We start from the raw sequence: 22606 nt of genomic DNA, 5'->3' as shown, positions 1-22606 counted from the left end.
ATGGCGGGAGGAATCAAAGTAGCGGTGTCGCCGGCTGATGGTCCCGGGTCCTGGGGCTGGGGGGCCGGGGATGGTGGGGCAGTGCGGCTGTTCTTGGTCCTTTCCGGCTGCTTGGTCTGCGGCTCAGGTACCACCCGGGCAGCAGCTGCTTTGGGGGTGGGGGCGGGAGGGTTTATTTTTGGAAAAGTGGGTCTTGCCCTGAAGGCGTGGGCCGTTACTCTGCAGAGGGGCGGTGGCTCTGTGGAGTAGCCCGGGGTGCGGGGGAAGCCGCTTCGGGACTGATGGGTTAGGGCCCTTGGGAGGTCTTGGGGAGCTCCCCAAGAGTGGAGGGTCCTGGAATCTTTTGGCGAACACTGGAAAAGGAGGCCTGCGCTGAGTGAGAATTGGCCGTGGGGACTTTGCCACGCTGCTGGGGTCCTCTGGAGATTCTAGGTTGAAAGGAATAAGATCCCGGGACCTTTCGGGGATGGGGGAGAGGCCTCATGAAAGGGAGGATCACATTTATTTAGCAAATTAGCAAACACCTTCTCAGCCAGTGCGATCAGGAGCCGGAGCATGGGCGGTTGAAAAGCCCTTAGAGTTTACAGAAATACATTGTACTTTAATATCTGCTCTTTTAAGACCCTGTCCCCTAACTGCCCTATTTAACGGACCTGAGGTCATTATACTTCAGTTTCCCAAAAAAGATACTAGTGCTATTTAACATCAATGGGTTTGTTTTTGGAAATTTACGGATTCCTTCAAACACATGTGTTTGATATCTGCTAGCTGGACTGACAGTTTGGGATTGGGAAGGAACCTTTTCGCTTGAATCCAGAAATCTTAAAGTGTGTTTTTTAGAAACTTCCTTTAACCCTTGTTAAATTCATGATAGAAAAATAAGTGGGGTTTCCAAGCTTCCACTGGAGGGAGTGGAAACAGTGGAGGAGAGTAAAAATAATCTTATCTTGTAAACACATGCAATGCACTCTCATTTTTCCTTTTAGGTTCATGTCTATCTTCTGCTGTCATTTAAGGCGTCATATCAGCACTCAAAGATCTAGTTCCAAACTGCAGCATCTTTCTGAAAACTTTTCCCCCTAGGGAGAGGGGAATAAGTATCCAGGAATGTACTTTTACAGAGGCAGGGCCTACAATGGCATTTGAAGGCTATTATCAGATTGAACTTCTAAAATGAAATTGTGGGTTGTAGAAAGGAGAAAATATTAAGCACTCAGTCAGAGTTTCTTTCTCTTTGAAGTTTCTTTTTTTTTTTTTTCCTTTGGGTTGCTGGCAATTGAGCCCTGCAGATTTGTTGAGAGGAACAGGAACTTCTTGGCTTGGAGAAAAGTAAACTTGGGGATGATATTCGTTCTGTACAGCCTGATATATTTTGTGGGTGGCAGCTACAAAGAGCAATCATGTAATAGAGAATGAAGTTTTATTGCAAAAGATAGTTAGTAGTGGTGTACTGGTGGCACATGCCTGTAATCCCAGCTACTGGGAGACTGAGGCAGAAGGATAGCAAGTTCAAGTCCAGCCTGGGCAATTTAGCAAGTTACTCTCTTAAAATAAAAAGGGCTAGGGATGTAGCTCAGTGGTAGAATACCCTGGGTTCGATCCATAATGCCCCCCCCCAACCAAAAAAAAAAAAAAAAAGAGCCAGTTTCTTCTCATTGGATTTTTAAAAATATATTTTTTTTAGTTGTAGACAGACACAACACCTTTATTTTATTTATTTATTTATTTAATGTGGTCCTGAGGATCGAACCCAGTGCCTCACGCGTGCAAGGCAAATGCTATACCAACTGAGCTACAACCCCAGCCCTCATTGGATATTAAATATTTTTTTAGTTGTAGATGGACACAATAGATTTTATTTATTTTTATGTGGTGCTGAGGATTGAACCCAGTGTCACACATGCCCTAGGCAAGTGCTCTACCACTGAGCCACAACCCTAGCCCTCACTGGATGTTTTTGAAATGTTTGATTATAAAGGTAATACATATTTGTTCTAAATATTTGGCAAGTACATTTAAGCATAAAGAAGTAATCAAAACTCTCATTGTTCATTCCATTTAGATGTAATCCATTTTATCACATTCTCTTCTGGTCTTTTTACATGATTTTATTATTTATTTATTTATATTTTTTGCAGAATTGGGATTGAACCCAGGCCTTGTGCAGGCTAGCTAAGCACCCTGCTACTTGGTGCTACTACCTGTCTTTTGAAATAGTACTCCATTCTCTTTGGATACTTGAGCCCAGCCCCTAATTATTAATCTTTGAATAGGTACTTTATAGGTAACACAGTTAGCAATTTATTATTCAGTAAATTCTGGGAGGTTCAGAAGGTGTTTTCCTGAATGTTTAATTTGCTCTGCTCTTTCATGTTTGCTAGTTTTTATTTTTATCATTTTGCAGTCCTTGAAATCTAACCCAGGGCCTCATACATGCTAGACAAGTGCTCCACTGAATTATACGCCTGACTTTAATTTATTCTGCTTTTTAACATGCTTGCTAACTCACTTTGAGGAGGGAAGGAAAAGTGATGTATGTTATTTTGCTATGGGAAACACAAGGTACTAATATATTTAAGGTCATTTTGTTTAGTTGTATATTTCTAAAAACTTAATCTGTATCTGGAGTCCTGCTTGTTTCTGCAGATTATTCCCTAAGGCTGAATTGTCATATTGTCCCCCTCAGTTCATTTCCAAGGATATAGCTAGCCAAGGTGCTGATTTCTCTTGGAGGTTACTATGGAAGAGGTTTATTTATTTATTCATTTTTTCCCCCTTGAATAGTATGCGACTCAGGAAAAGAAAAAAACTAGATTTTATTAATTCTGGCATTGGGTCTTATAGGACAGTTTTATTTCTTTAGGAATGTGGCTTTGGAAAACTGTAACGTTACTGTTAAAATGATGGTGCTGGGCGTGGTGCCATGTGCCTATAATCTCAGCGCTTGGGAGGCTGAGGCAGGAGGATCCCTTCAAAGCCAGCCTCAGCAACCTGGAGAAGCTGTAAGCAACTTAGCAAGACCCTGTCTCTGAGTAAAATATAAAAAAGGGCTGCGGATATGGCTCAGTAGTTAAGCGCCCCAGGTTTGATCCCTGGCACCAAAACAATCAAACAAAAGAAAAACAGTGATGTTTTTTCCTGACATTAAGTTTTTCAAATGCCCTGTGGTACTGATGCATTATTTGTATCTACCTACCCTTTTGAAAGTAATAATAAACTTAGAAAGGTATTATGTCATATTACTTGGTGCTGTGGGAGAGAAGGAATTAATAAGTGTTTTTTTTTTTTCTTTTTCTGCACAGGTGCATGTTTTTGCTTAGGGATTTGTAAATAGACTGTATATTATTTTAACAAAGTAATCAGTTCTTGTTTAACTTTAACTTCCCAGTGTTCTTGTTTAACTTTGCAGTGTTTTTGCAGGCCTCAACACATTTGTAAATACAGTATGTTTAACGTTTTATGTAACCTTACTCTTCACTCTTCATAAGAAAATTAACTTGATCTATATTTGTGACTGGGGATTCTTTTAGTATATTTGTAGGCTTGTTAGGGAGATAAGTGTCAACAGGCCTTTGAAAAGGCTTCATTTTAGGAAAGACTTGGAGGAAATCCAAATTACTATTGAATAACCCTAGTGAGAAATTGATAGTTTATAAAGACCTAACTTTTTAAAAAAATTTATATTAATTTATACACCATAAGATTCTCTCTTCGGTGGTTTTTAATGTTTCACTAGGTTTTGCCAACATCACCACTGTCTAATTACATAAAATTTTAGTTACTCTAAAATGGAACTCCATATACTACCCATTCCCCTCTCCTTCTAGCCCCTGGCAACTACTAATCTATTTCCTGTCACTGTGGATTTGCTTCTTCTAGACATTTTGTATCAACAGAATTGTACAATATGTGGCTTTCTGTGGCTGTGTGTGTGTGTGTGTGTGTGTGTGTGTCTGATTCCTTTTATGCAGTGTAATGTTTTCCATAGTCCTCTATCTTTTCTTTCTGGTACTGGGAATTGAACCCAGAAGTGCTGAGCTACATCCACAGTCCTTTTTAATTTTTTTTTGAGATAGAGTCTTGTTAAGTTGCTGAGGGTCTCACTAAGTTGCTGAGGCTGGCCTTGAATGTACAAGCCTCCTGCTTCAGCCTCCCAAGTCACTGGGATTGTAGGCATATGCTACTATGCCCAACAAATTCATCTGTCTGGTAGCATATATCTTCATTTCTTTTTATGGCTGAATAATATCCATTGTATGGATATACTACATTTTGCTTATCTGTTCATTCGTTGTTGGACATTTGGGTTGTTTCTACTTTTTGGTTGTTTTGGATAATAGTGCTGTGAACATTCATTCATATGTTTTCATGTGAACACATTTCTTCAGTTCTCTCTCTTTTTTTTTTTTTTTCGGTTTCTTTTTTAAATTTTTTTTCAGTTCTCTTGAGTATATACTTAGCAGTGGAATTGTATGATAACTTTTTGAGGAACTACCAAACTTTTTCAATTACCAACTACCAAACTTCTCCATTACCATTAGCAATATATGGAGGTTCCAATTTTTCCATATCATCAACCAACACTTGTTATTGATCTCTTTTTTAATATAACCATTCTGATGGGTGTGAAATAGTATTTCATCATGGTTTTGATTTGCATTTCCCTAATGAATAATGATGTTGAATCTCTTTTCATGTATTTATTGGACATTTGTGTATTTTCTTTGGAAAAATGTATACACATCCTTTGCTTATTTAAAAAATTGGGTTGTTGTTGAGTTGTAATAGTTATTTTTGTATTCTGGATACTAAACCATACATGATTGCAGATATTTTCTCCCATTTTGTGGGTTAGTCTTTTTGCTTTCTTGATAGTGTCCTTTGAAGCAATATTTTGTTGTTGTTGGTTTTCTTTTTTGGTGCTGGGTGAAGCACAAAAGTTTTTAGTTTTATGAGATCAGTTTACCTAGTTTTTCTTTAGTTGCTTATACTTTAGAGTTATATCTAAGAAACCGTTACCTAATCTGAGGTCATAAAGATATACACCTATGTTTTCTTCTGAGTTTTGTAGTTTTTTTGCTAAAAGACTAAATGTGAAATCAAAATTGGTCTTAGCTTCACCCCAAAACCATTTGGACTCAGTGGTAGGCATCAGTGCTTTTTGTGTGTGTGTAATTTTGACTTTCTAAGGTTTGGTCAAGATTTTTGTATTATTTATTTATTTTCTAGCATATTTGAATTTCCCCACCTTTATACTATATCAAGAACCAAAGTGATAATTAAATTTCCAGTTGATAGCATTTGATAAACTGGTATGCAAAACATAGAACTTTAGGAAGAAGTTACAGGGTGGGGGGGATGCAGCTCAGTGGGAGAGGACTTTACTCCAGGTGTGAGGCTCTAGATTCAATTTCCAGCACTGGGGGGAAAAAAATAAATAAATGCATGTGTTTAAAACAGGAATGTGAACAAAATTGGATGGGAAAGTATAGGAAACTGGTCACTCCCCGCTCTGACCCCTGTAGTAGGGATTAAGCCCAGGGCCTTGCACATGCTAGGCAAGCTCTCTACTACTGAACTACATCCCCAACCCTTTTTTAAAAAATTCTATTTTTGAGGCAAGGTTTCACTAAATTGCCCAGGTTGGCCTAGAACTTGCCATCCTCCTGCCTCAGCCTCCCAAGTAGCTGGAATTACAGATGTGCTACCACACCTAGCTGAGTGGTCACTCTTAAATCTTGAATTAGCTAAGGGTGAATACAAACTGAGGGGAGAATCTTCCATTTTGATAAATCAGAGGGACTGCCTATTGGCTGCTCTTAAAACTTGAAACAGCTGGAATAAACAGCAACTTTGCAATCTTTTAGTTTCTTCTTAAAGACTTATTAAAAACAAAACAAAACAAAAAAACTTCTGTTAGCTTGTCCTATTCAGGGTATCTAGAAAAATCAACATATGGGGTTACTTTAGCTTACTTTAGTTATCCCATTACAGGAAAAGCAGGATAACATATGGTTAAAGCTATAGTCAGACCTGGTTGTGACTCTCATCATTAGGCTGTTTACTAGCTGTCTAACTTTGGACAAATTACTTAACCTTTCTTCAATATTAGTTTCCTCATTTGTAAACTAGGCATTATGAAAATATCTCTCATAGCACTGTTAAGAGGGTTAATGAAACAGCATTCTATGTTAATAAACACAATAGTAGTTATTACTTATTCTGAGTTAATGACTATTTGTAATATTTAAATAATAAAATTTGGGGGTTGAGTGGTAGATTGTGTGCTTAGCATGCTTGAGGCCCTGGGTTTAATCCTGAGTGCATGCAGTCATGCACACAATTATATGGAACAGAAATAAGATTCTGTCTTATTCTTTCATTTTAGTTTTGTTTCTTGGTCTGGCTGATATTTCAGCTCCAAGTTTAAGAAAGTGGTTAGTTGAGTTCTTCTTATGAAATGAGTTGCAGTTATTAGGTTGTTCTGTTATACTTAATTTTTGTTTCCTTTCTTTGCATAAAGCTGGAATTGATGTAAATGTGATCATGCTTCAGGAATCCCGAGTTTATAGTATGAGTACCAGCCAACAGTTCTGTTATAAAAATGTGCTTGTCCCAAAGTGGCATGATATATGGACACGGATACAGGTAATAATTTGGAAGCCCCTCGCAGGGGCATTTCAGCTCCCTTAAGAAGCTTACAGTACTATGACTTTGAGGTAAACTTCCTTTCTTCTTTTCCCAAAGAAGCTTCCTCCCCTTTCTTCCTTTTGGCAGTATGCACATAAACACACCTCTCTCTTTTTAAAGCCCTTATGCCTTCTTTGGGCTGGAAACTGGCATGCCTGTCAGGACGTAAACTCTTGCCTTGCTGCCCCTGTTCTATTTTGATTCTACAAAAAATGTTTTATAAACCACCTGAGCTGAAGTTTCCCCTTGGTAAAATGACTTTGGTCTTATTTATTTCATAACACTGTTAAGTCACCTGGCAAGCAAGAGTGTCTGGCTGTAATAGTGATTGAACAAAATGAGTCCTTTTGAAAATGTTGCTGCTACTATAAGTATAGTTACTGATAAGGGTATTTGTTGTTCACCTCAAAAACCTATGAGCGGGCTTGTGGTTTTTGTTTTCTTTTTTAAATTCTCTTTTTTTATTGTCTCGTATAAAAATCATACTCCGTTTGGGGTACATTATAATCAGCATTTACACATAATCAGTGATTTGCAACAATAGATTGAACTTCTCAGCCTGTCATTATGGGAAACATTTTTAGTTTTCTGGGGCTGTTTATGACTGGTAATTTTCTTAATATTCTAGATCCTTTCTTTGTATGATCTCTTATAAATAGTTGTATTGATAACTCAGCTTGAGAGTCTTTCACCTCACTATGTTCTGGTCTAATAGTAGATTCAGATCATGTTAACAAGAAGACATTCTAACAGCTTCCTTTCTGTGCCATGTGCAGTGTTATTTGCCCAACTATGTTTTAGCTGCTGTATCTCTATATTTCTGATAAGCCTTGTAGAAAACTGACCACTACTGATTTATTTACCTAAGGGTTTTTAAAAATTGTATTTGTGAAAATTTTTAAAACCTACTTCCTTCTTTCTCATCCTGATTTACTTGTGTTACAGATCCGGGTAAATAGTTCCACATTGGTCCGAGTCACCCAGGTGGACAATGAGGAGAAATTGAAGGAGCTCGAGCAGTTCAGTATCTGGAACTTTTTTTCCTCTTTTTTAAAAGAGAAATTGAATGACACCTATATCAACGTGGGTCTATACAGCACAAAAACCTGCCTCAAAGTTGAAATTATAGAGGACGCCAAGTACAGTGTCATTGTGACCAGGAGTAAGTCTCACCCCTGTTTTTCTGATGGATTCTAGATTGAGAAGGGAGTGAGTTCTGGAGGGTGTAATTAGAGAGACAGACAAGTCCACCCAAGATGGCTCCCTTTTGGTTCTGATTATAGCCTTGAGTGTACCATAGCTCTAAACAGTTCACAAAGACTCCACCCACATAAGACTCTTTAGACCTAGAATCGAGACACTACCTCAGGCCGTTCTGAGTACCTCCTTCCTAAAATTGTGAAGTCTTGCATTTTCTAATACTGCCAATGGCCCTGAGCTGATATGCATAGTACTCTTATAGTGAGTCAGTTATGTTTATGCCTTCTAGACACTTCTAGACAAAGGTAGCTGTCCTGTATTTGAAGATTCTAGTGGTTAAATAATAAAAACCAAAGAAAGATAAAATTGATTATTAATAATTCACAAATAAAAAGAGTGGAACTGTAAGTAAAGACCATTGCAGTTATAGAGTGGAGCTGGGAGATGTTTTTCCTTCTCTGAAGATAACTGAGAAAATTTTAGAGGAGATGGAATTTGTTGAGTTCTTTCCAAGTTGGGTTTTCCCTGGGATCCTGGGATCCTGGCATATTGTGAGTAGTAGACATGTTTTTAGGTTTTTGCTACAAAAATAGATTATGCCCTTCCAAAGTCTTAGAGTTCCATGGTGGTATAGCTGTTTTCGGTGTACCTTTCTACATTTACTAAGCCCTCTGGTTCTGTTTGTGGGCCTCCCGTCGATTCAGAGCTCTTGAATGTAAAAGCTGTAGGAGTCTCTGGTATGCCATTAAAGGGTCTTTGCTTGGGCTCTCTGGTCTTGGGCAAGATGTATTTGACAGGTAGCTTTTTCCAGCACAGTGCTATGTAGAAAAGAAAAGAAGGAGACTGGGCAAGACAAGCAGTCAGAGAGAAACATGAGGCTCAGACCCAGAGTTCTAGGCAAATTTACTAACTTCTGTGCTGTAATTTAAGAGTGGTAGAGACCTCTTGTGGGCATTGCTTGAAGTGCTATGTCACTGTATCTAATTTGGTCCAAAGTGAAGCTTAGCTTCTTTGAGCCTTAGTGCAGGTAGCTTTAAGTAGGTATATACTTAAATATAAGTAGGATCTTCAGAAAAGTAGATTAAGCGGAAACCTAATTATATTCTCTCTTTGAAAGAGTGCCCAGGCTTTGTGTGGAATTTACAATGCTGTTTAGGTGGGCTATTTGTATTTATTTTATTGTAGCTGACCAATAATGTTAAAACTGCCTTTTATTCTATAATGCCTTAAACTGTTTGGCTCCCCTTTTAAGAAAAAAAATCTTTATTTATTTCAGAATTTGACCCCAAACTCTTCCTCATTTTCCTCCTTGGACTTATGTTGTTTTTTTGTGGAGACTTATTGAGCAGGTAGGTTTGAAGGCTAATGTACAGCTTGAAAAGGTCTGACTTTTATCATAAAAGCCATAAGTACTGCCTATATGTCTTAGATGTTGCCTGCTTGTATATTTTTAAAATAACATGTATTGTGATTTTTGTTGTTTTCTGATTTGAATAGCAGTGTTAATAATGAAATTCTCCCATTGAGTAGACTCATGGAGGGCTAATAGGAGTTAGACAGTTACTATAAAGGTGACCGTCATTATCCTTTTTACTGTTAGAATTAATACTTCAAGGTCTCATATTTACAGGGTCATATGTTGATGAGTTTCATACTGTTCACATGTAAGGAGACAAACATAAGCTGCTGTACGTTGCTTTTCTTTTTTACCTACTAAGAGAGGTGAAACTGTTATGTACAGATGCAAAGAAAATATGGATAACTAAGAAAACATTGGATAAAGGTAGACTCGTCATTATGTATATATGAAGTAAAAAATATTTGTGGAATAGTGAATGAAAGATTAAAAATTAAAATTTGAAGTTGGAATGAAGTGGAGTTGGTGGAAATTTTTCCTTTCTTTGGGGGATCCTAAGAGAAACTCACAGAGAGCGGGAAATACTTGAAGAAAGAACCTGGAATGGAAGTAGGACCTTTCTGTTCTAGGACCCATGAAAGGTTAATTTATCTTTCTGGATAGTCAGTTTGGTTTTAGTTTTTACTGTCTACTTGGGCAGTATTCTTGTTCCTTCCTTCTCCCCAGAGAAGCTGAGTTGTTCCTCAGAAGAGAGATTCTTAATAAGAATTGGGTTGGGGCCTAGGGTTGTGGCTCAGCAGTAGAGCACTCGCCTAGCACCTGTGAGGCCTTGGGTTCAATCTTCAACACCACATATAAATAAATAAAACAAAGGTATGGTGTCCATCTACAACTAAAAATAAATATTAAAAAAAAAAGAATTCTGGTTGGGAGAGAGATTGGGGATGTGAGTGGAAGATCAAGCAGAGTTATTTATTGTGGGGATATATTTGAGAGGACCTCATTGATAATAATCTTCATAATCTCCCAGCAACTATATTGTAGCAGTCTTTATAATTCTCTGACCTCAAGTTTTTGGTAAATACCTACTCTAATCTCATACCTTTAAAAAAAAATCCTTTGGCTGGTTAGTTGCCCTGGCTTCAATAATGCTGTGTACAGAGTATATACCAACAGTCATGAAATAAATTTTTTTCTCTGCAGGAGTCAAGTTTTCTACTATTCCACAGGGATGAGTGTGGGAATTGTGGCTTCTCTACTAATTATCATTTTTATACTATCCAAATTCATGCCCAGGGTAAGTAGCAGAATCTTCATACGCAGTTAGGATGAACTCAGAATAGCTGAGGCCTGTTTTCTTAGGTAATCTTAGAACATTGAAAATTTGCATTGATGACAGAGTGAATGCCCTACTCTTTCCTTGATTCTGAAAGGTACTTTCCTTGATGAAACTTGAAGCCTGATTATATACAAAACTCTCTTTATTTAAAATCCTGTGCTCAGTGGGAGTGTAAAGTCACTTTTCTGTTTTCTAATTGCATAGCCAGGCTTTTAAGTTATTTAGCATCTCATTTTCCTAGTGTTCCTTACAGACTGTACCTTTTAGATATAAAGGACATCTTTTTAAGAGATGTGTTTTTTGTGCATTTTGAGTAGGTTGAATTTTAAGAAAAAAATCATAATTCCATTTTGCTTCTTTTATGTATGGAAAGTCTGTTGTAACTTTTGCTTTCACTTTTACTCTCTCAGAAAAGTCCCATTTACGTCATCCTGGTGGGAGGCTGGTCCTTTTCTCTGTACCTCATTCAGCTAGTTTTTAAGAATTTACAAGAGATCTGGAGGTGTTACTGGCAGTATCTTTTAAGTAAGTGTTGTTGGTTTTGCTTCTCTTTTTGCATGTTAGTAGGCTATTTTAGTTAATTTGATCATTAAAAGATGTTGCCTGCTTACAAAGAGTTAATAGTTTATGTCATTTGATTAATTTGAAAAATCATAGTTTTCCATTTATTTTAAACATCTCCACCATTACTACCTTATTTTAAATTAAAATGCAGGTATTATGGAGAAGATTTTAATTTGTTGGTATTTATAAATGCACTTCTCTTTGCATAAAAAGTATCTTTCTGACAGGTGATAAAATGGACTTTGTTAATATAATTATATTTTAAGTACATGAAGACCTAACTCATTAAGTTCCAAGTTTTCAACTCTGTATATTTCAATGAAATTGACAAAAGTATGGTAAAATAATCTAGAGCTCATATATTTTTTGCATATATTTTCATATATATGAAATATCTTTTGGAATACTCTAAGTATTTACCTGTTTTCTCAAAAGAATAGAACTGTAAAAACTTAATATTCATTTCAAAAGTTACCATAAATGGTATATTTCTTGCACAATTTAAGGATTTTTTTTTTTTTTTAATGGATACTGGGGATTGAACTCAGGAGCACTCAACCACTGAGCCACATCCCCAGCCCTATTTTGTATTTTATTTGTTTACAGGGTCTCATTCAGTTGCTTAGCACCTTACCGTTGCTGAGGCTGGCTTGTGATCCTCCTGTCTCAGCCTCCTGAGCTGCTTGGATTGTAGGCATGTGCCACCATGCCACCTGGCCAATTTAAGTTTCTTAGGTGTCTCTCATTTGTAACAATGGGACTTAAAGGGTTTAAGAAGTAAAAGACTACAGGGGCTGCTGGTCATGGTGGCCTATGCCTATAATCCCAGTGACTCAGGAAGCTGAGGCAAAAGGATTGCAAGTTCAAGTCCAGCCTGAGGAAGTTAGTGAGACCGTGTCTCAAAGTAAAAAATAAAAGGGCTAGAGATGTAGTTCAGTGATAGAGTGCCCCTGGACTCAATCCTTGGTACCCCCATTTTCCTCAAAAGAAGACTGCAGTGAATCTTGTCCATAAAATGAGAATTTTTTGGTTATACTGATAGAAACCCTCAGTCTGTCATTTGAGAAATTATGTGGTTATTAATCTATATTTTCATATTTCAGGTTTTTAAAAGTAAACTCAGAATTTTTCAACATGTAGCTTTATTGTTCATTTGAACCAAATGGTACAACAGAAAAAGGATAGAAAATTAAAGATATAAGTGTGTGTTTATATGTGTGGGTGAGTGTATATTTATATTTTCTAATAGTGAAAAATGAAAAATTGAGTAAAGATCACATCCAGTTTCTTGCTTCTGTAGATGCTATATAGTGAATTTAGTACTGCTCCCATATATATTATCTTTATCAGGTATATATGAAAAAGAATTTCTTCTGATAACTTTCGTCATAGGCTACATCCTCACAGTTGGATTCATGAGTTTTGCAGTATGTTACAAGTATGGGCCCTTGGAGAATGAACGAAGTATCAACCTGCTGACCTGGACCTTGCAACTGATGGGCCTGGGTTTCATGTATTCTGGCATCCAGATACCTCACATTGCCCTTGCCATTATCATCATTGCACTGTGTACTAAGAACCTGGAGTACCCTATTCAGTGGCTGTACATCACCTACAGGTGACTGGAAGGCAGTATAACTTTGTATTGACACAGTACAGTGTGGGATACAGTTTGTAGCAAAAGGATCCAGAGGTGTTGCCCTGTGAGAGCCTCTTTGTTAATGAGAAGTCACTGTGTTATTCTCTGACATTGTTTCTTCCTGAGACTATGTTTTTAGACTCTGTTAGGCTTTAAAAATTTTTATTCTAATCATTTTATATAAAAGCATCCAGTAAATTGTTATGTGTCCCTGTTACCACTAGGTGGTGCAAATTATATCACTTTTATACCACAGACTTCAGGTTACCTTATTTCAGGTTATTTCACACTGGGGATCAAATTGCTGTGGAAGTCCTAATCTTATTTTAAGATGTAATTCATAGCATGTTATCACTTTGCATAGTGAATATGAAATGGTCATGGATTCTGAGATTATCAGTGGTTGTTCTATTTCAGATAGAGTGACACCTTCAGTTTGAGGAATGAAGTTAACAGACCACAATATTATAACATTGTTTTCTTGCTGTTTTTCTATTTATCAGGAAATAAATACTTTGTTTATTATTTATTGGAAGATAAATGAATTTATTCACATTAGTGAATAATAATGACTACTCCGACTTTTCATTTGTAATTTAATATGTCAGGATCCTCATAACTAAGGATGTCTATGAAAGAAAAGTGGGAGTGATGACTCTTATTAAAATGTTCAGATTGTCTGCTGTATGCTTGGTCTGCTGAAGGGCTCTAGAAGTAAGGATGAATATAGATGACTGATTAATGATTCATGATATTATTTTGGTGAGCACAGAAAGATGTGTAAGGCAACAGAAAAGCCTGTCCCCCCTCGTCTCCTGACAGAAGAAGAATATCGGATACAAGGAGAGGTAGAGACCCGAAGGGCTTTAGAGGAGCTCCGAGAATTTTGTAACAGTCCAGACTGTTCTGCTTGGAAGACTATTTCTCGAATTCAGTCTCCAAAAAGGTAAACTCTTAGCCAGATAAGCCAAGTATCTATCAGGGTAATTGTGACCTTGAGTTCTAACAGAGATCATACTCTAGATAGTCATGTTGTATTTGTGGCCTTTGTTTATTGTTAATCTAAGGGTAGTCAAGAGAGAGATACCTGTATCAGTAACCTATTTCCTCTTTCCCCACTTTCCCCAAGGAACTACCTGCCTTACCTTTTATTTATAATACTGAGGTGGGATGATTCCATATTATGTCTGTCCTATGAAAGTTTTACATTGTTCCCTGAGTTGGTTTTTCTTTTTTCTTTTTCTTTTTCCTTTTCCTTTTTGTTTGGGAGTAGTTATACCAATGAGTATGCGAAGCTTCATTTTGGAATCCTGACAGCACGAAGTTTATAGGGCCATAAAAAAAAATAACTGTGTAATGCCCCTAATCATCTCTTATCAGGAATATGGTGACTCAGGGAACCTTAGCACTTCCGTGACTAAAAAGGACAGGCTAGTGCTTATTAAGCAGAATAGGGTTTCAGGGAAGGTTGGCCTATGATCCCAGCCTTCCTTTCTCTCTATTTCTTGCTTTACTCCTTACCTGTCAGAGTAAAGACAGGGATATTGACTAGACTTATTATAATTTGAGTTGTAACATAACAGGTGTTGTGATTTGTTCTTATTGAAAGACAACCAGAAAGGACAGAAGGCTGGGCTGCAGTTGTGGCTCAGTGGTAGAGCACTTGCCTAGCATGTGTGAGGCACTTGGTCCGATCCTCAGCATCACATAAAAATAAATAAATAAGTAAAATAATGTATTGTGTCCATTTACAACTAAAAGACATAAATAAAGAAATATATATTTTTTAAAAGGACAGAAGGCAGATTCCTAATGAATATTACCTTCTCTTTTCCAGATTTGCTGACTTTGTAGAAGGTTCTTTCCACCTCACACCAAATGAAGTTTCCGTCCATGAACAGGAATATGGATTAGGGAGCATTATTGCCCAGGATGAGGAAGCAACTTCTGAGGAGGAGGAGGAGGACTCAGGTTCTCAACACCTCATTGCCACACAGAACAATTTCCTGACTTAAGTGTGGTGGTTATTTATTTTCATGTAGACTGATTTGGTGCCTCAGTAGTTGTGTTGTAAGCACTGTGTATTTCTTACAGGCCTTTATAGCAGGTTGAAGGATAGTGCAGAAATTAAATGAGAGGCCTGAGTAGATCTCTCTGGGAATGATTGTGGTAGTCTCTGTGGGATCCCTAAGGAGGGAGAGTGGACAAAGTGAATGCTGTGGTAGTGTGTTTTCCACCTGTTAAGTTATTAGCCCACTCTTCTTTTTCTAAAAAAAACTGGAAGGTCACAGCCAGCATGGCATTCTAGCTCCTCTTTGAAAGTTGATTTGATCATGACATTTCTGTCACTGGCTGGTCCTCTAAAATGAGAATTGTAAGTAGAGCTTTCAGACTAGAGGCTGCATCTTCCAGAGAGAAATACGTAAGTCTGAGCATCCTTCGCTTTCTGCTTTTATTACAGTGACTTTAGAATAATCCTTGATTTAACTGTTTTGAGAGGAAAATGGATTTTTGTCTGTCTTGTTTTTTTTATTTTTTTGTAGTTATAGATGGGCAGCATGCCTTTATTTTATTTTATTTTTATGTGGTGCTAAGGATTGAACCCAGTGCCTCACACATGCTAGGCAAGTGCTCTGCCACTGAGCTATAGTCACAGCGCCTATCTTGTCTTTCAAACAAGTTTTTTAAAATACATCAAACTCATGTTCCTGAACCAGCAAATGCTCCAGAGTGATAAGCCCAGTTGGCCCCTAGATATTTATATGGATTATTCATTAAAGCCCTAGGAGCTGTTGTGTTGAGCTTTGAATTAGTTCTCACACATGATATTCTGAGTCCTGCTTGCTTTTAGTAACATGCCTATAGGTTCTTCTGTAGTTAAGAGCTCTTGAACCTTTTATTTTATTCAACATTTAATTCCATTTAAAAAAATATATTTGCCTTTTTCTCTTCCTGTTCCTCCTTGCACTCTTTTTCCCTTTGAGGAAGGGTCTATTTCATACAATTGAGAGTTTGTCTCATTTCTTCCCTTATCTTCCCCTTGGTTTATAGCATTATTCCTGCTGGCCAGGAGAAATGATGATTTTTACCCCATTTTTTTTTCTCATGTGTTACATATCATTGAGTTGCTATGGAACCAAGAAATTATCTCCTTTCCCTTTTTTTCCCTTTGTGTACCCATTTTATCTATTCCTTTCAGTCTTTCCTTACTCCTTGCACTCTCCCATTCTGGCTAATTTGTTGATTCAGGCTAATTTGTAAGCCCTAAAACCATCTGTGAAGTTTCTTGATGCTTTGCCAGGAAATAGGTCTCCAGGTTATCTTTATGCCTCTGATGCCTATTTAGCCATCAGGAGAAGACACATTTTCCTAAGAATACCGTACTTATTTGTAATTCTGTTTCTCATCAGAGGTTCATGCTGCCTTTTGTTATAGTGGCATTACTTTCAGATTCTTTTGCCATTGTAAAGTACCCTTAGGCCAGCAATGTCATTTATGAAGGAGCAAATTCCCAAGTATCTGTCATTTGCTTGGTTCTTTGTTATCCTCATCCTTGAACCTTGGAAAAAGCTATAATTCCTTTACCCAGGAAGATAGAAACTCATGGAAGGTACATAACATTGGATTTCCTGACTTATCTTGATCTTGGAAAAGAAAGATGTTTTTTTAAAAAGCTTTTACAATTTTTTCAGACCAGCTATTAGCATGTAGTTTTGAAAGGCCCCAGGCTCCATTGCTAACTTCTAAAATATCAGCTCTGAGTCTCCCCTCCAGGTGGCCAGTCGATTATTTCCATCAGGGTTCCCTGGAGCCTTAAACTATCCTAAAGTGACAACTACCTCAATTGGCAGAAAGAGACAAATAATAGAAAGTGAAAAATGAGCAATATTTGGGCAGATGTCTTAAAGTCACAGAGTACAAGGAACTTTATATTGGGAAACTTTTATGCCTTTGTAAATTGTGTACATGGTAAAATTTTATTCCTCTAAAGTACTACTAAAACCTCCAAGGGGCTGGACATGTACCTCAATGGTAGAGTAATTGCCTAGCATGTATGAAGCCCTGGGTTCAATCTCCAGCATTAAACATACACACACACACACACACACACACACACAAACACACCCTCTGAAGTGTTCTTTTACCTTATTTATAGAATTTGAGATCTAGCATATGTGAACATAAGTTGATTTGAAGAAGTAATTCCAACTGTATGGATGGTCTCAGGACTCTATGGGGATTTTGATGCCTTCCCCAAAACAACTCCTAAGGAGGTGGTAGCTTTCCTCTAAGGTGACTTTTCCTGACTCATGTCTTTATTTTCATGAGAAAGGCATTGTGAAGTTAGGAAATGCTCTCCCTTTTCTGTATAGTAACTCCTCGTGAACTATAGTTTCCATACCAAGACCAATTTTTCACTGTGCTTGAATTTGTGATGAATAAAATCAAACTATTTTATTTCTCCCTGTCTGGTAGTTGAGAACTTGAGTTGCAGGAAATGACAGTTGCCCTGCAGCATGAGAGTTGCTCTCAGACAGTGAAGGACGGTGCTTTTTTGGTGTGGAGCATGTCCTTGCTCTGCCTGCTTGTGTGGCTATACTTCAGAGCCCTGCCTGGAGATTGCTTGACTCTGTAAACCTTCTTTAGGAACTGTTCTTGTCTCCCTCATGGCCACTTAGTCTGCTGGCTCAGTCACTACTTGAAGCCCCTATTTAATTTTCTCTGGCAGTTATATAGCTCTTGCAATTTCAGCACAGTCTCATCTCTCAGACCAATCTCATCAAGAAGGATTGAAGGGATAACTGTGGGGTGAGATGGACATTGGAGCCATGTCTGCTGCCACGTCAGCGTCTTGCTTGCCAAATATCAAGCTGTAAATTGGTTCTGGGGCTCAGGGTCTCATCAGCATTGGAAATCTATTGCCTCTAATCGGTCTGACAAAGTTGTGTAGAGTATGACTCCCATTACTGGGAACACAGAGAGGCAACTAGCCTAAAATGTTTTCCTTTCACTTCCTCACTCACTGTTTTTGTGAGAGCAACAGAACACATTACCAAAACCAAGAAAAACTTACCCATTCCGGGACCTTCTAATAAGAAATTCCTATCAGTCTTCATCACACCAAAGTACTTTGTTTCTCCCCTCAAATTTGTGATTTTTAAGTTTTTTGCAAAGAGAATTCTGCTAATGATAGCTTTTTGGGTCCCACATGTACCATTCTGTACATTCCATTCTAGGGGCCAGCCCTCTCTTTGTCCACTAAGTTTCCTTTAACTCAGTCTCCACTGGGTATATCTGATAGAGGTTTGATGAATTAAAGGATCCAGACAGACCAGATATCCAAAAAATAAGAGGCTTAGAAATGGATTATATAATTGGCCCTCAAATCTTTTTATTGTTACACACACACACACACACACACACACACACACACACAGATGGGCTCAGATGGATGCCTACATAAAAATGGTTCCTAACTATGTACTCATAACTCTTTTTTTTTTTAAAGAGAGAGGGAGAGAGAGAGAGAATTTTAATATTTTTATTTTTTAGTTATCGGTGTAGACAACATCTTTGTTTGTATGTGGTGCTGAGGATTGAACCCGGGCCGCACGCATGCCAGGCGAGCACGCTACCGCTTGAGCCACATCCCCAGCCCTCATAACTCTTTTTTTGAAATGAGTGGTGAAAGTTGAAGTAGGAGGGAAGGAAATTAAATGTCCTAGTATTCCTTTGGACTCAGGTCTGACATGTTAGATAATAACCTATATTGAAATGCTAAGAATTTTATATGAACCAAGGAAAGGACAGTGGAACAGACTTATTGTGCCCTAACATTATGTAGGAACTGAAACAAGTAAATAACCATTGCATTAGACAAATGCACCCAAAATTGTTATTTCTCTTTCTATGTAGCGGAAACTATTATTATTTTCTCCTCTTTAGAGAAACCTATGCAATTATGGTGACCCAGTGGTATGTTAGTGATGTATGGATTCAGGTTGCTATTGAGTTGGATTCTAGACAGTTACTACCTGTAAAAGGGTGTTTGGTGCCTTACCTTGCAAAAGCCAGAGCTTGCTGGGAATAAAATTAAAAAAAAAAAAAAAAAAACAGATTCATGCCAATGTTGACCTGCATCTTTAGCAGGAATGGGAGTGGTCACACAGACTTCCTAAATGTGTAGCTTTGGTGTCCCTTTTCCCATGTCCATGTATATCATCCTCCTCTTTCACATTCTTGATGATGACTTGAAAATGTTGAAATCACTTTTTTTGTACTTTCCTATAGCATGAGCAGCATTCTTATGTTAACGAATAGCTCATAATGTGAATTTTAGAAACTGCTAACAGTGTGCAGTTGCCGGTTTCCCATATTTATGGAATTAGTGTTGAGATAACAGGGCTAAGAAATCACTATGTGAATTTTAGCCTACAGGTAATGCCTTAGTATTACTTAGAGAAAAGATTTGTTATTTATATTTAAAATAAATGTTAATGAATGTTTGAAAGAAAAAAATCAGGGATGGCTCTTTGCCACGGGTCTCATTTTGCCCACTTTTCTGTAAGAAAAAATAATGATGTCTTATGTATTTTTTCATTTGTATTATATGGTTTGTAAGTAATCCCAATTTTAATAAAGTTTTATAGACTATATAGTGGTCTCTCTTAATGAACTTACAGTCTTCTTGTTTGGATTTGATGTTTCCATGTAATCAGCAATTTACTCCTCAGTGTTCATACCATTAGTTTCCCTTTGCTTTTTAACCATCCTCCCCCATCCTGAGTCTTTCTGCTTCCATCATTGTCACCCTTCCCAGGTTACAGATCTCTAAGGGACATTTTTTTTCTTTAATTTTAGTTGTCAATGGACCTTTATATATTTATATGCAGTGCTGAGAATCAAACCCAGTGCCTTGCACATGGTAGGCAAGCAAGCGCTCTGCCACTGAGTTACAAAGAACATTCTTGTGTAAGTAGCAGGTTGTACTACTGTGCAGTCTCATAAAAAACCAAAGTAAATGTTACTCCTTGTCCAGAGAACTACTCTGTGCTTTAGTTCTTATTTATAGTATAAAGTATCTCTTGTTTTTCCACTAGCATTGTTGGGGAGACCTGTGGGTTCAGTGGATCCAGCTATGGGATGCCTGCCAAGAGATGTGTGTAGGGTAAAAGAGGAGGCAGCGCTGTTGTAATAGGGGCCATGGAATAAAAACTTCAATTATGTCTAGGCCCAGCTTCTGTAGTAGGAGTCTGGGGCCTTTCATTTTCTTTTTGATATTGTCTATTTTCTTCATTCTGGGAATTCTTTATGGCATTTGTATTAATTCTGTACTTATCTTCTCTCTTTTTCCTTAGACTACATGGAAATCCATTGTCCATATTTTTTAAAAGACAAAATGGCAAAATAAGAAAATAGGATACAGACTAAATTTTTGTAGATGAACGCACACTGATGACACCCTTTCTCCTTTCCCTTCCATACTAACTAGGTAACTAAGAGACATAAGTGATCATTAATGGTTTAATTAATAAAAATTTGAAGCATAATTGCTAGATGGCTACATCACAGAGGTTTAGTGAAGATAGAAAAAGACCAGGATGCATAAAGCAGCCCTTAAACTTTTGACATGCATAGGAATCATTTGGGGAAACTTATTAAAATGCAAATTCTGATTCACTATGTTTGTCTGAATTCACTATGTTTATCTGTGCCCCAAATTCTGCATTTCTAATCAGGTTCTGGGTGATCTAGATGCTGCTGGTCTGTGGACCTCATTTTGTATAGCAAAGGATGTTAAGTACTTGGCTTGATGCCCGACACAAAACAAGTATTACTAATTGACATCAGATAACTTATGAGAACCAAAATATTTTGCCAATCATATCTTAAAACTTTAGGTATTTTATTGCATAACTACTACCAAATATTTTGCCCATCATATCTTAAAATTTAAGGTATTTTTATTGTATAGCATCGTTGAAAAAGTTTATATCTCAGAATTATTGAGTGAATTGGTTTAAATCAGATTGCTGCCCTCCCAGCTTTATTAGAAATCCACAAGATAGGGTTTGGAATTGTTTCTTCTTTGTTTGCTTTTTATTTTTTTTTTTGCCAGCTTTATTGAAGTATAATTTATTATATAATAAAATTTATCTGTTTCAGGTATGGTTTTGCTGAATTTCGACAGGGTCAGTTGTATAACAACTACCACAATCATGATATAGAATGTTCCACCACTCCAAAAAGTTTCCCCATGCCTATTACATGGACCAGACCTTTTTTTCCCCTGGTGCTAGGAGAACCTAGGGCCTACCAAATGCTAAGGGAGCGCTCTACCAATGAGCTATTCCAGATTGGACATTTTAATGGGGCAAAGTAAGGTGGTTTAGGACTCAGTAGAAGAATAAGCTAATAAGTTCCATTTGCTTCAGTTTTGTCTAGAAAGAGATTACAATGCTATATCCCTCTGTACCTCCCACCTTAGGATGTATTTTGATAGATGGATAGATCTTGAAATCCCTGCAGACTTGGGTGTGTTTCTTTGTACCTTGCTAATTTAGGGTGACCTACATGTTTCATTTTACCCAGGACTTTGATACCCAAATTCATACCTCCAGGTGGGTGGGACCTATCATGTGTCCTAGGCAGACTAGCATAGTTGGTTGCTATGGCTGTGGTGTTCATACCATTGTTTTAAAACCCCCAAGGTTGCCATTTCATTTTATAGTCATTTCTCTCCTAAGATCACATAGTAAACACTCAAATAAATGAATGGGTAGACACACAGATACATCCCAAGTGACTGTAGATTCCTGGCCAAGAGAACATGAGATCTGGGTTCTAGTACTTTGTCTGTCAGATTTGCAGTGGTGTGGCTCTGGAAAAATATTTTTCTCACTCTAGGTTTGTTTCCTCCACTAAAAAATGGGATCTGTAGTCACTTTTGCCTCCAATCCTGTGGTAATGCTCCACTTTAATAGCGATAATGTTTTTAACTCACTTCCACTCAGCTTTCTCTTTCTTTTTTCCTTGCTTTTTCCCCACTTCAAATAGATACAGTGGATCAATAAATTATGTAAGGGCAGGTTGATAATGGAACTGCTGATGGCCCAGGCTTCTGCAGAGTGTTTCTGTGAGAGCAATAGAATTTGGACCTTGAACCAAGCAGCCATGGCTGGGAGTTGGAGAATCAAGTCTCTATCTTTAGTTAAGTGTGTATAATTACCTAATTTGCTCTTTGTGCATGCCTGGGAGAGAGGATGGCAAGCAGAAAAGGCCTGCTGTTTAGGAATTTTCTGGTAGATGAGAGGGTGCTTGGGAAACTGGATTTGATAGGCTTTTTATCTATCAGAGGGAGCTACTTTCTGCTAGGCTAATGCGCAGGAAACACCATCTCAGAGTCTTATTCAGTTCCTAGATCTGAAGAACGATTAAAATTATAAACATCATGGGCTGGGGCTCCAGCTCAGTGGCAGAGCACTTGCCTAGCATATATGAGGAACTGGGTTTGATCCTTAGCACCACATAAAAATAAACAAAGGCATTCTGTCCATCTACAAGTTAAAAAAAAAAATCACAAACATCAGAATGTGAACTACACTTTGGGATAGATTTAGGACAGTGCATTCTGTTCCTGGATCTGACATGTGTAGCTGTGGACTAATATTTCTGAGCTCGATGTTTGCCTTTTGAATGGAGAGTCTGCATTGCCTGTATCACAGGGTGGGGCTATTCAGAAGAGATAGTTGGGAGTTCAGTGAAACTGTGATGTCCATACAAATGTGAGGTATTACTACTGTGAATTTTAATATTT

General features: G+C 37.7%; 1 protein-coding gene across 1 annotated transcript; it reads left to right on the top strand.

The window, feature by feature from the left end:
• Nucleotides 1–19412, top strand: Nemp1 (nuclear envelope integral membrane protein 1). The gene is made up of 9 exons (XM_076854733.1): nt 1–127; nt 6524–6648; nt 7636–7852; nt 9167–9239; nt 10451–10544; nt 10997–11111; nt 12543–12768; nt 13562–13735; nt 14627–19412. Exons 1-9 carry the CDS (start codon nt 1–3, stop codon nt 14802–14804), a joined length of 1329 nt encoding a protein of 442 aa, XP_076710848.1. The 3' UTR covers nt 14805–19412.
• The last annotated feature ends 3194 nt before the right edge of the window (nt 19413–22606 follow it).

Source organism: Callospermophilus lateralis, chromosome 4 (assembly GCF_048772815.1).
Source record: "Callospermophilus lateralis isolate mCalLat2 chromosome 4, mCalLat2.hap1, whole genome shotgun sequence".
Taxonomy (NCBI): domain Eukaryota; kingdom Metazoa; phylum Chordata; class Mammalia; order Rodentia; family Sciuridae; genus Callospermophilus; species Callospermophilus lateralis.
Note: the sequence above shows the minus strand (reverse complement) of the source record. Positions and strands in the feature narration are given on the sequence as shown.